At 47.8% G+C, this 13,051-nt stretch overlaps 1 protein-coding gene across 3 annotated transcripts in view; it reads left to right on the top strand.

Annotated features, from left to right (window-relative positions):
- Positions 1-13,051, top strand: part of GPR161 (G protein-coupled receptor 161) — a 69,404-nt gene that overhangs the window by 39,596 nt on the left and 16,757 nt on the right. For all 3 annotated transcript variants that reach the window (XM_055403957.2, XM_055403958.2, XM_055403962.2), the window contains one exon: positions 8,035-8,759. In XM_055403957.2, the coding sequence (XP_055259932.1) occupies positions 8,035-8,759 (725 nt within the window). The remainder of the gene's footprint in view (positions 1-8,034; positions 8,760-13,051) is intronic.

Raw genomic sequence — 13,051 nt, 5'->3', positions numbered from 1 at the left:
TGAGAAACCTGTATGCAGGTAAGGAAGCAACAGTTAGAACTGGACATGAAACGATGGACCGGTTCAAAACTGGAAAAGGAGTACATCAAGGCTGTATATTGCACTCTGCTTATTTAACTGTCATGCAGAGTACATTGTGTGAAATCCCAGGCTGGATAAAGCTTGAGCTGGAATCAATATTGCCGGGAGAAATATCAATAACCTCAGATATTCAGATGACACCAACCTAATGGCAGAAAGTGAAGAGGAACTAAAGAACCTCTTGATGAAAGTGAAAGAGGAGAGTGAAAAAGCTGGCTTAAAACTCACCATTCAAAAAACTAAGGTCATGGCATCTAGTCCCGTCACTTCATGGCAAATAGATGGGTAAAAAGTCGAAATAGTGACAGACTTTATTTTCTTGGACTCCAAAATCACTGTGGATGGTGTCTACAGTCATGAAATTAAGATGCTTGCTCCTTGGAAGAAAAGCTATGACAAACCTAGACTGCATATTAAAAAGCAGAGACATGACTTTGCTGACAAAGACCTGTATAGTCAAAGCTATGGTTTTTCTAGTTGTCATGTATGGGTGTGAGAGTAAAGAAAGCAGAGCACCGAAGAATGGATGCTTTTGAACTGTGGTGTTGGAGAAGACTCTTGAGAGTCCCTTGGACTGCAAGGAGAGCCAACCAGTCCATCCTAAAGGAAATCAGTCCTGAATGTTCATTGGAAGGACTGATTTTGAAGCTGAAACTCCAGTACTTTGGCCACCTGAAGCCTCATTGGAAGAGCTGCCTCTTTGGAAAAGACCCTGAAGCTCAGAAAGATTGAAGGCAGGAGAAGGGGATGACAGAGGATGCAATGGTTGGATGGCATCACCGATTCAATGGACATGATTTTGAACAAACTCCAGGAGATTGTGCAGGACAGGGAAGCCTGGCATGCTGCAGTTCATGGGATCGCAAAGAGTCAGACACAGCTGAGTGACTGAATAGCAGCAAGACATATCCGTAGACATAGACATATCCATAATCCTACTAATAAGAAGCAATCAATCACTGTTTACATTTTTAGCATATTTGCCTCCAGGGATTTTTGGCTGTATGCTATACATTTAGAAAACAGGCTCAAGGCACTGTGGTTTTTTGACCTGCTTTTTCACTTAACATGTGATTGTGAGCATTTTCCCCATGGGCAAATGTTCTTTGAGAACATGTCTTTAGTGGTTACATGGTATTCCATCCTCTGGATGGACTATAGTTTATTTTTACAGTCACCTGTTAGCTTACTATTTTATATAATAGCACTTTTGAAGAAGACGTATGTTTGTGAAATTGTGTTTTCAAAGTAAACACACTTTCAAGATTCTTGATGTGTGAAAGGCAGGCTCCCCTTCAGAAGGCTGTACAGATCTTCACTCCACAAGCCACTTATCAGCATCCTAATCAAGCTGATGTTCAGCATTACAGACATAAATGAGATTTTGTTGGCAGTGGGATGGAATGGGATCTCACTATTGTTTGAATTTCTATTTTTTTAAAATCATTACTTTTTATATCCCTTTCTGGGTCCTGGGTCCTATGGAAGGTGGAGTGGGGGCTGACAGCTCAAGAGCAAAGTGGGGGAATTAGTTTTAAGTGCCTCTCACAGAGCTCTCTGTACAGACATTCAGTAAATAGTGGCAGCTCTTCAAGGCTCTAAGCTGCTTACTTGGATCTGAGACCTAGATAAGCTAAGAGTGAGACGTTTTTTCACCAGCAGGCATGACAGATTCTCAAATCATGTCATCCAAATGCATCAAACGAGAGAGAATTTGCCTCTTTCAATGCGTTATTCTTTGATGCTGGGAATATTTGCTGGATATCTACTTTGTGAAAGGGTCTGTACTAAATCTCCAGATGGTAGGATACAGGATGACTAGGATGTAGCCTCTGCCGACCAGGAGTCCCCAGGTTTGTGGCAGAGGCTGACCCACAGGTGCTGATGTGAACACAAAGCAGAAATAAGTGCTGTCACAGCTCCCGCTGCCACTGCTTTTTTAAAGGAATATTCATTTACTTGGCTGTGTTGCGTCTTTTTTGCTGCTTTCAAAATCTTTAGTTGTGGTACACGAACTCTTTAGTTGTGGCGTGAGCACTCTTAGTGGCAGTCCAGTGGCTAAGACTCTGCCCTCCCCATGCAGGAGGCTTGGATTCAATCCTTGGTCAGGAAACTAGATCCCATATCCCGCTGCTGAATCTTGATGGTAGGTTCTGGAGCCCATGGGTGGGGAAAAGATGGCATTTGAGCTAAGTTCTAACAGCGAGTTGGATTGCAAGGGCCCCTTCCACTTTTTCTCATACTCTTATCTTTTTTTCTCCCACCCTACCCACCGCCCACACACTGTCACATACACAAGAGCCGCAGCATTAGGTTTCCTACATAAAAGCCTCCACTTATTCTTTGATAAACAATTTATTGAGTACCTAATGTTTGCCTGACGCAGCTGGTGCTGGGAATATGCAGCTGAAGAAGCACATGGAGGACTTCACAGTGTCAGGGGAGAGACATGTGGCCAGGTAATTTCAGGACCATATGATGTGTATATAATGCCAGCGTGTTTAACATACTGTGAGAACACAGGGGAAGGAGCAAGGCAGAACGTGGTGAGAAAGCATGGTCTGTGTCACATAGCCGGAGATCAGAGGAAGTATACGAGCAAAGTGACATCACAGTCACCCCACTAGAGCTTTAATCCAGGCACCCCAGACCCTACAACCTGGCCCCCCTGTCACTCAGGGACAGAACTATGAATTAAGAAAGGACTTCTGCCTCACTATGATAACAAGTCACCAAGGCCTGGTTGTCTTTGGAAAATAGTTCATTTCCTTCTGCAGGCACAGCAAGATGGATTTGGCCAGCACAGTGCTTTGCCCAGATCTTTGACTATAATATATTTATATATAGTGCTATAAATTTTGATGTCTTCAAATATTTTCTTGGCAGGTGCCATTTATTTTTTATTATTGGTCACCTGTGTGGCTGAAAGTACAAATTGACTGGACTGGCTAATTGATCTCTTCATATAAATGATTACCATCTGATCAGGATTTCAAATACCCCTTCTAACACCCCTGGATGTTAGTCATTTTGGAGGTTGCATATTTGCCTTTTATGTAGGAAACCTAATGATGCGGCTCTTGTGTATGTGACTGTGTGTGGGGAGTAGGGTGAGAGAGAAAAAAGACAAGAGCGTGAGAAAAAGAGGGGGAAAGAGGTGGAGGGGCGGGGAGTGAGAGGGAGGGGGACCCGGCAAGAGGGGGCGGCAGGAAAAGACAGGTGAGGAGAGAGGAGTGAGGGAGAGGGTGGGGAAGAAGGAGATGGGGCAGCCTGAGAGAGTCAAAGAGAACAAGGGCAGGGAGCATGGCCTCAACTGAGATGGTGTTAGCCGCAAGCCAGGCACTCCACCCTGCTGTTAGCACTTACCCAGCTAATCCTCACAACAGCTCTATCAGACTCCGTCTGCAGATGAGCAAAGTGCAGTTTTGCAAACTGGCCCAAGTCCTCATGACTGTTAAATGACTTGTCCAGTTCCAAGGTGCCAAAGGTTGGACTCTTAACCATTAATACAATATGCAAAGTCAATTGTCGATCATCTCTTCCAACCAGTATATTTAGCTCAAGGTTTGTCAGTCTCGGCACGATTGACACGTTGCACCAAATAATTCTTTGTTGTGACAGACTGTTCTGTGTAGGGTGCTGAGGGAACCCCTGGCCTCTGCTCACTAAATGCCAGTAACGCCTCCTGGTTGTGACAACCCCGGTCGTCTCCAGACATTGACACATGTCCTCAGTTAGGAACCCTAGGAACCGTACCTAAAGAAATCCATGAGCCTGGTCGGCCGATGAGCCAAAAAAGTCCATCTTGTAGCCCCATGATGAGAGAGCAAAGGTAGAGCATAAAAAGAATAGTTGGCTGGAGTGAAATTCACCATTGAGATGTCAGTGTCCTAAACCTGCAGTGCGGATGCAGATCCAGGCAGGGAACATCATTCAACCTGGGAAGATTTTTCCCTATGAATAAGTCCAACATGGTCACCTCTGGCTTAGCCTTGAAGTTGTCAGGGTTTAAGGTCCTGTTAGGATATTTATGTTTTCATTCTGGACTGGAGTGAATGAAACTTCAGCTCTAAAATAGTATTTTAAAAGAAAGTAACCAGCATTGTGGGATGGTTACTTATAGTGCTGTCAGGAGATTTTTCAACATAATATAGCGTGTTCACTCCAAGGTAGCTGTCGTTGACTTAGATTTTGTTTGTGTTTTTAGTGAAGCCATCTTGTAAAAACAGGGGTTGTTTTCTAAGTGATTGGTCTCGTTGCAAGAGAGCTAAGCATTGGAGCCCCTGTGGTCATTACAACTTTTGGGTTACACGTGACATCACGAAAGCCTCTTTTGGGACCAAGAGTGGTGCTTGGGCTCATGTCTAAAGATGAGTTGTTGGAGAAAAGATAGAGCATTTCAGAAGACAGTTAACAGTATGAGAAACAAAGGAAAAAACCCTCCATTTTGGCCTATATTAACCTGCAGGGTATAGGGAGTTGCCTTTGTTCTGTATTTTCCTTTGAGCTTGCAAACTAGGCCTAAACGAAGCTTAGGTTTAAAAATGAAGTTTCAAATCAATGAAACCCATTTTTTGTGTGTTTGTGGACAGATGTTGGCATGTTTATATCTTGATGAAGGTGTAGTTGATTTTTGCATTTCAATGTATATAAATTTTTCCCCCCTAAACCTTAAAACCAAAGCAACCCCTGGAGGGTGTGGGTATATACAGACAGCACTCTGGCCTTTCAGGGGCTCCTCTGATTCTAGGAGACTGATCCCTCTGAGGCCAGCACCAGCCCCCTGCCTGGGCACCCTGAGGGGCCTCTGGGATTCAGCTGGGAGAAAACATTGTTATATCCTAGTGAAATTGCTCATGCTCCAAACTCTAGATAATCAGTGATACAAAGAAATTTTACCATTGAATAATAATCCTAACTGGTGTTGAGAACAGCCAGAATGATATGTTTCAGAGGACAGTTTATTAATTGTAATGATTTTTATGACTGGTTGAACAGGGTTCGTCCAAGGAGCCCGGGACAGCTCACATTCCTCAGGCCTGGCTTCCCACACCCAGGTATTGCCCGTGAAGTATTGTCTGAGGTCAGAGGGCCTGCATGATTTTTAGATGGGCAGAGGAAAGTAGAAATCCCTGCTTTGTTTCTTTTTTAAAAGTGAAGAAAACCTTCCTGGAAGTGCCCCCAATCCTCCCCTAGCAAACTCCCCTCACATTCCGTTTGCCAGATGTTACCCAGGTCAGTGCCTCAGCTGGTCACCTGGCAAGGGGTAGGATACCACCAGCGTGGCCTGATTCATCCCCTGGTGCTCAGAAAAGCCAAGGGTCCCCTGTGGTCACAGCAGTTTTGCAGGAACAGAATGAAGATTCTGTTCTTCCCTAATGATCTTGTGGTTAAGAATCTGCCTTACAATCATGGGGACATAGGTTCGATCCTTGGCCAGGAAATGAAGACCCCATGTGCCGCGGGGAACTAAGCTTCTTCGCCATAGTTACTGAGTCCACCTACCTCAACTAGAGGGTCCGTGTACCATAATGAAAAATCCTGCATGACTCAGTGAATATTCCATGTGCTGCAGCTAAGACCTGACCCAGCCACATAATTAATTAATTTTTTAAAAAGAAGGAAGAGGGAAAGGTCAGTGGACAAAGGCCCAGCTCTGGCCCTGTTGCCGTTTAAAGAGAGGCCCCGCCCAGCTCTTTCCCCTATTCCAGCACATTCTGTCCTTGAACCAGACTTGCATCCATGGTTTATTTGAAGACTTTAACAGGATAGCAGGACCTCCCAATCTCCCTTGGAGACTAATTATTGACAACCTGTCTTAGTGTTAAGACCTGATCCCCATCCTAAGTGTTTCCCATTTTACAGGTGAAGGAACTGAAGCTCTGAGAGATTAGATGACTGCCCAAGGACACACAGCTAGTAGACAGCAGAATCACAATCTGAACCCAGGAATTTCAGCTCCAAAGGCATGCTTCTTTCATGTGACTTCAGGGCCTTTGCAAGATGCAAACCCAGATGTCAGCGACAGACAGAACTTGCTTTGCCATAGCCGGTGTGCAGAGTTTCTGTGATCTGTCTCATAATCATGGCCTCCTCTCCTCAGGCCTCACACTCAGAGGCACTCTTTCCAGGCTAGACCTTGGCAGGGCCTCGAGGCTTGAGACCGGCAGCCTGTCTTGCCACTGATCACGCAGTCTACATGGAGGTGTAGACTGGGGCAGCGGCTCCTCCATGGATGTTTATCCAGGCAGCGGGTGGCAGTTCAGGCTGTGGCCCCTGTCGCTGAGCTGCTAGTACCTAGGGGTGGCTCAGGAAGGTCCTGGTGGAAAAAGTGGCTTCACAGGCCCCGTGTGGTCATTTCCTGTGGTCCTGCCTGTGCCAGGTGGCGTCAGTGTGCTCACCCCTGCCCCTCCACACGGTGCCTCATGCAGAAGCCCCATCAATAGACAACATTTGTTTTGGATAAAATGTCTGAGTCAGGAGGGTGGTGATTTACTTCCAACCCCATGGTCTTAATGCTTCCTCCCATCCCCGTTAAAGTGTCAGTGCTCAGCTGGCCAGCAAGGCGTAGTGCTCCCCACCCCCTGGCTCGCTGGCCCCCTGCCCCACCTTCACTGCCTGCCTGATTGAGCTACAAGCAGCCTCCCTGTTGAGCCAGTGCATGCGTGCTAAGTCGCCTCAGTCCTGTCTGAGTCTGTGACCCCATGGACTGAGGCCTGCCAGGCTCTTCTCTCCGTGGCAAAATTACTAGAATGGGTTGTCTTTCTCTCCTCCAGGGAATCTTCCTGACCCAGGGATCAAACCCGCATCTCTGATGTCTCTTGCATTGACAGGCAGTGCTCATGTGCATCTCTGCACCTTGCCAAGGCTGGCTTTCTTTCTCATCTGCTCCTGGGCCAGGGCCTCTGATCTCTTAAGACCGGTGTTTATGTGCCATCTCCTCCAAGAAGTCTGCCCTGATCCTGCACTCTGGATCCAAGGCCCCATCAGTATGAATCAGTAACTCTTTAGGCCTCCCTCCTTCACAGAGCTAAGGGATAAGCAACCACCCCTGGTCTGTGGATTCCAGAACAAGAGGATTTGCAGGAAATTGCTGGCATGTGCGCTGGGGACTATAGAGTTAGGTTGCCTGGACTTTTGTCTTGTTTCTCCCTCCTCCTTTTCTGAGACAGATTGTCCATCCTTTCTCTGCTTTTGGGTCCTCACCTGTCAGATGCAGACGACGGGACGTTTGTGAAGACCAGTGTAGCCCCTCCCCGCCAGAGCCTCACGCTCTGCTCTGCGCCTGTCCCCCTCTGCGTCTGTCTGCCTCTATTTCCAGTGCGCAGCCAGGAGGAACGTGGCGGCCCACTCCAGTGTTCTTGCCTGGAGGATCCCGTGGACAGAGGAGCTTGACAGGCTCTGCTCCACGGGGTCACGGAGCGTCAGACACAGCTTAGTGACTGAGCACACACACCAGTGCATAGCACAGGGCTTGGCACGTGGCTGGCCTTCAGTTCATTGCATGAATGAACCCCGTAATGCTTACAAGTTATTGTGGTTTCTGAGAACCCTCTGAAAACTGATCTAAAAGGATTAATGTTAGAAACACAAAAGTGATTTGGTTTGATGCATGACTCCTTAGAACTCCCGCCAATGCCTCAAGACTAGCCACACCCCCAAAATGAACGGACTCTGGCATGGCGGCTTGGAAGCGGGGCTGCCTGAGCTCTGTGTTCTTCCTGGTATACAGTCATTCTCTGATGAACAGTCCCACGGGGCTGTGTAATGTGGCCAGTCTGTGACTTGTCCGGGGGCGTTGGGAGAAGGTGCTGCTTTTAGAAGTATTCACCCTGTGGCTGAGTGGAATGAGAGAAACCCAACAAAGCCCCTCCTGGGAGAGCAGTGGGCATCCGCCCGGGTGTGTTTCTCCTCTATCTTGCCTCTTCTCACCTGCCTCCGTCCCTTTTCCAGCTACTACGCTGTCCTATACCCCATGGCGTACCCGATGAAGATCACGGGCAACCGGGCTGTGATGGTGCTTGCCTACATCTGGCTTCACTCCCTCATCGGCTGCCTGCCACCTCTATTTGGCTGGTCGTCAGTGGAGTTTGACGAGTTCAAGTGGATGTGTGTGGCCGCGTGGCACCGGGAGCCTGGCTATACCGCCTTCTGGCAGATCTGGTGTGCCCTGCTCCCCTTCTTGGTCATGCTGGTGTGCTATGGCTTCATCTTCCGAGTGGCCAGGGTCAAAGCACGCAAGGTGCACTGCGGCACTGTGGTCATCGTGGAGGTGGACGCGCAGAGGGCTGGGAGGAAGAACTCCAGCACCTCTACCTCCTCCTCGGGCAGCAGGAAGAACGCCTTTCAGGGCGTGGTCTATTCCGCCAACCAGTGCAAAGCCCTCCTCACCATCCTGGTGGTCATTGGTGCCTTCATGGTCACCTGGGGCCCCTACATGGTTGTCATCACCTCTGAGGCCCTCTGGGGGAAGAACTGTGTCTCCCCAACCCTGGAGACCTGGGCTACTTGGCTGTCCTTTACCAGCGCCATCTGCCACCCTCTGATCTATGGACTCTGGAACAAGACGGTGCGCAAGGAACTCCTGGGCATGTGCTTTGGCGATCGGTATTACCGGGAACCATTTGTACAGCGGCAGAGGACGTCTAGGCTCTTCAGCATTTCCAATAGGCTCACAGGTAACTTGGAAACTTGTCAGAAAAGGGATACCCACTCTCCCATAGGTGTAGCCTATGGTCCTCTTGGACACCGGCAGGTTGATGGGTGAGATCTCAGACTGACTGCAGCCTCGGGGCTTAAAGCACAGGTTTCCTCTGGGGAAGGAGCATCCCAGTGATTCCCAAGCAGATTTCCCAAGCTGGGCAGGGCAGAGAACACGAGTTCTGTCCCCAGCCATGGCCCAGTGGCCTGGAAAATACAGTTATTTCGATCTAGAGAACAAAAGAATTTAAGCATTAAACTAGGCTACCTTCTCCTTTCAGTGTTCCTTGAAGCAGAGTTCTTTTTGAAGCGCTCCTTTCCCTCCTTGGCTGCTCCTACTGGACATACTCCTCCTTGAGCCCTTTCCTCACAGTAAGCCCTTTCCTTACTGTACCGTCCCTAGTAATTCAGGATGTGCTGAGGGCAAGCCTCCACTCCGTCACTGAAATGTCGCTATCTGATATGTATTAAAGCTGCTCCTCCATCTGATAATTGATTTCAGAGCTTAGTTTCTGGACACAATCCCATGCCCTTTGATGAGATCCAAAGGAATTACTCTAGTTGGGATAAATTTTTTTAAACCTTTTTCTTTTGAGATAATTTTAGACTCAGTGAAGTGGAAAAGCAATACAGAGAATTCCCATCCCCTCAGCTTCTCCTAGTGCTGACATCCTGCCTAACCATAGCACCATGAGGGCATGGCTATTAACAACTACAAACTTGACTTAGATTTCACCTATATTCCTATTGATGTCCTTTTTCTGTTCCAGGATCCAGTTCAGGATCCCATGTTGTAACATCCCAGTCATAACATCTCCTTTGTCTTCTTCAATCTTTAACAAGTCTTTGTTCTTTCTTTGTTTTCCCTGACTTGACACTTTTGTAGAGTTCTGTTCAGGGATTTTGTAGATGGCCCCTGCATCTGTGTGTAGCTGACATGTTCTCAAGGTTACCATTTTGGCAGGATGCTGGGCGGGTAATGTGCTCTTCCTAGTAAGCATACCAGGGGCACATATGTCTGTAGGTCTTATTACTAGCTAATTTTATTCTTGATCTCTTGGTTGATGTCTTAGCTTGGGCTGCTACAACAAAATACCATAGAATGCATGGCTTAAACCAAAGACATTCATTTTTCCACAGTTCAGCAGGCTGGAAGTCGGCAGTTAGAGTAGCAGCACGGTTGAGTTCTGGTGAGGGCTTTCTTCCTGGCTGTCCTCTTGCTGTGTCCTGCCATGGTGGAGGGTTGGGAGAGAGCAAGCTCTCTGGTCTTCCCACCCTCATGACCTCTTCTAAACCTAATTATCTCCCCAGGAACCCACTGCTGAATACCATCACACTGGGAGTTAGGGCTTCAGTATAGGAATTTGGGGGAATACTTTCAGTCCGTACAGTTAGGTGGATGTCTGGCAGGTTTCCCCACCGCAGATTCACTATTGTTTCCATTGTCATTGATAAGTACAGCAGAAGAGATACTGTGAGGTTATGAAAATACCCTTTTTCCCTTCAGCCTTCTCCCACTGTGTGTAGCATGCGTTAGTGGATCTTGCCTCCAAAGTCACCACTCCGTTGTTTGAGGGAGATTGTCACCTGGATGAGCTATTGGAAGGGAGACTCTGAGGGCACTTATCAGATCATATTCATGAAAAGAGCCACATGGTTCAGGGTGCAGTTCCAGTCTCTTGCCAGATGACTTTGGGCAACTCACTGCTTGAGTTCATTTTTCATTTCCAGGAAGTAGGCTTTCCACCTCCCCTCCCAAGAGAGTGAAAATTACAACTCTTAATTACGAGTACTCTGATGTAGTGATGATAGGAGATCTGTTCCATGTGGTAGCAAACCAACATCACTAATTTATCTCATGGACTAATGGAGTGTTATTTCTTGAGAAAGGAAGAAATTCTGGGGCTTTTTAAAATTTATTTATTTTTTAATTGAAGGATAATTGCTTTATAGACTTTTGTTGTTTTATGTCAAACCTCAACATGAATGAGCCATAGGTATACATCATATGCTCTCCCTTTTGAACCTCCCTCCTTATTTTGACCATAGGAGAAAAAAACATCTCTCGGGATCCCAGGATTTTAGCTCCTGAACTTCCCACCCCGTGCTACTGGCAAGCCTATGATTCCAAGTATGACTTGTTAGCCAGGAGGAATACATTCAGGGTTTGGTTTCATTTCACTGATTAACCTATTTGTTCAGATTTTGTAAAATCAATTATCTTCCAGGCAAAAAAACACAAAACTCGATTCCAATGACGTTAAGAACGAGGAAAGAGAATTGGAGGAGGAGAGGGTAGATAGAATAAAAAGAAACATCTGTTTCGGGGGCCAAGATTTTCTATGTGAGCCACTTGGGATTATCCTAGAGAGCTTGTAAGGCTGTGAGTACAGATGGAAAACACCAGCTGTGGTTGCACTGGCAAGCTCAAGGCAGTGAGCGGTCTCTTCATTGAGGGAGAAGCAGTGTTGTGGGTTGTTTTTGGGCTGAAGAGCGTGTGGGATGATGGGTTCTGAATTGTTGGCCTTCCCTTGAATCGGAGCTGGGGGCATCCCTGCTGTCTCTTCCCCAGATGTCCTGACCTTAGGAGGTGGGCAACAGCATTGGAAAGAGTCTTAAAAAGAAAGCAGAATGCAGTGCCCATCCCGTCCCTGAACCCTACTCTGGTCACACCAGGAAAACACATGGGCTTTCTGATTAGGAGGGAGAACCCTGGCCTCCACCTTGCATCCCTGTCCTCTGGCTGAGCCAGGGCTGTGACCAGACCCTGGTCCGGCATCCTCTGCAGGCATGACTTGCATCTGCAGCAGATGCCTAAACCCCAGTGGGCTTTCCCTGCCCCAGCCTGCTTCACGCTGCCTCTCTTACACTCAGAGAAGGGACTTGCTCTCTCCTGTAGGCACAGCATTAGGAAGGGTGATGAGATTCGTTCCAAAGCCACCAAGAAGAGACTCAGAAGCCCTCTCTCGGTTTTGTTCGTCTCCATTTGCATGAGCACCTGGAAAGTTCTCACCAAAGGATTCAGTCCTTGGAGTTATAAACTTTCCTCCCAGTGCTTGAGAGCAGGTGCAGTGGCATTCCACAAACACCTGGAGTTTCCTGCTGCCCCTGAGATGCCAGGAGTTCTACCTAGGCAGTCATGTTTATTAATATTTCATATGTAGATTTCACCCATAATCCATGAATTTTGGTTTTCTCATGCTATTAGCCCCAAACTGAAAAAGTGCATCGGTTTAGGTTTTCCCTGGGTACCAGCTCTCACCAGGCCACTGCAATACTTTCTGCCTGTGAAGTCTCGTTAGCAGATTACCATGGCGCTCCCCGAGGAATTGAGATCTCTGGCCTCCCTGAGGGTTGCCAGGCAGGGCCACCTCATGGTGGGTAGGTCAGCTCTGGAGTGGACATTGATTCTAGTGCTGAAAGGTGCTGCTGCTGCTGCTAAGTCGCTTCAGTCGTGTCCGACTCTGTGCAACCCCATAGATGGCAGCCCACCAGGCTCCCCTGGTCCCTGGGATTCTCCAGGCAAGAACACTGGAGTGGGTTGCCATTTCCTTCTCCAATGTATGAAAATGAAAAGTGAAAGTCGCTCAGTCGTGTCTGACTCTTAGCGACCCCATGGACTGCAGCCCACCAGGCTCCTCCATCTGGGATTTTCCAGGCGAGAGTACTGGAGTGGGGTGCCATCGCCTTCTCCAGCTGAAAGGTGCACTAAGTGCTAATATTTGGTCTTAGGAGTTCAGTTCAGTTCAGTCGCTCAGTCATGTCCGACTCTGCAACCCCATGAACTGCAGCACACCAGGCCTCCCTGTCCATCACCAACTCCCGGAGTTCACCCAAACCCATGTGCATTGAGTCAGTGATGCCATCCAACCGTCTCATCCTCTGTCGTCCCCTTCTCCTCCTGCCCTCAATCTTTCCAGCATCAGGATCTTTTCAAATGAGTCAGCTCTTCGCATCAGGTGGCCAAAGTATTGGAGTTTCAGCTTCAACATCAGTCCTTCCAGTGAAGGCCACACTACAAATCCAAAGCTGATAGCTGGCTGCAGGTGATTGGAGCAAAGATGAGGATTTCAGGAGAAAGGGCCAGTAGCTCATCTGGCAACACTGCCACCAGGCCCGACACGCAGGCGTGGATGGAGGCCTCTCCAGATGCCACTCCCACCTAATGCTCAAAGCTCCTGAAACTGGGGATAGAGCCTTCCCAGTTATCTTCTGGAGAAAAGGACACTGACTTCCATTTACTGGAGGAAATGGCCCACCTCAAGGCCTG

The sequence above is a fragment of the Moschus berezovskii genome, chromosome 4, assembly GCF_049115385.1.
Source record: "Moschus berezovskii isolate FMDL1 chromosome 4, NW_MosBer_1.0, whole genome shotgun sequence".
Lineage (NCBI taxonomy): Eukaryota > Metazoa > Chordata > Mammalia > Artiodactyla > Moschidae > Moschus > Moschus berezovskii.
Note: the sequence above shows the minus strand (reverse complement) of the source record. Positions and strands in the feature narration are given on the sequence as shown.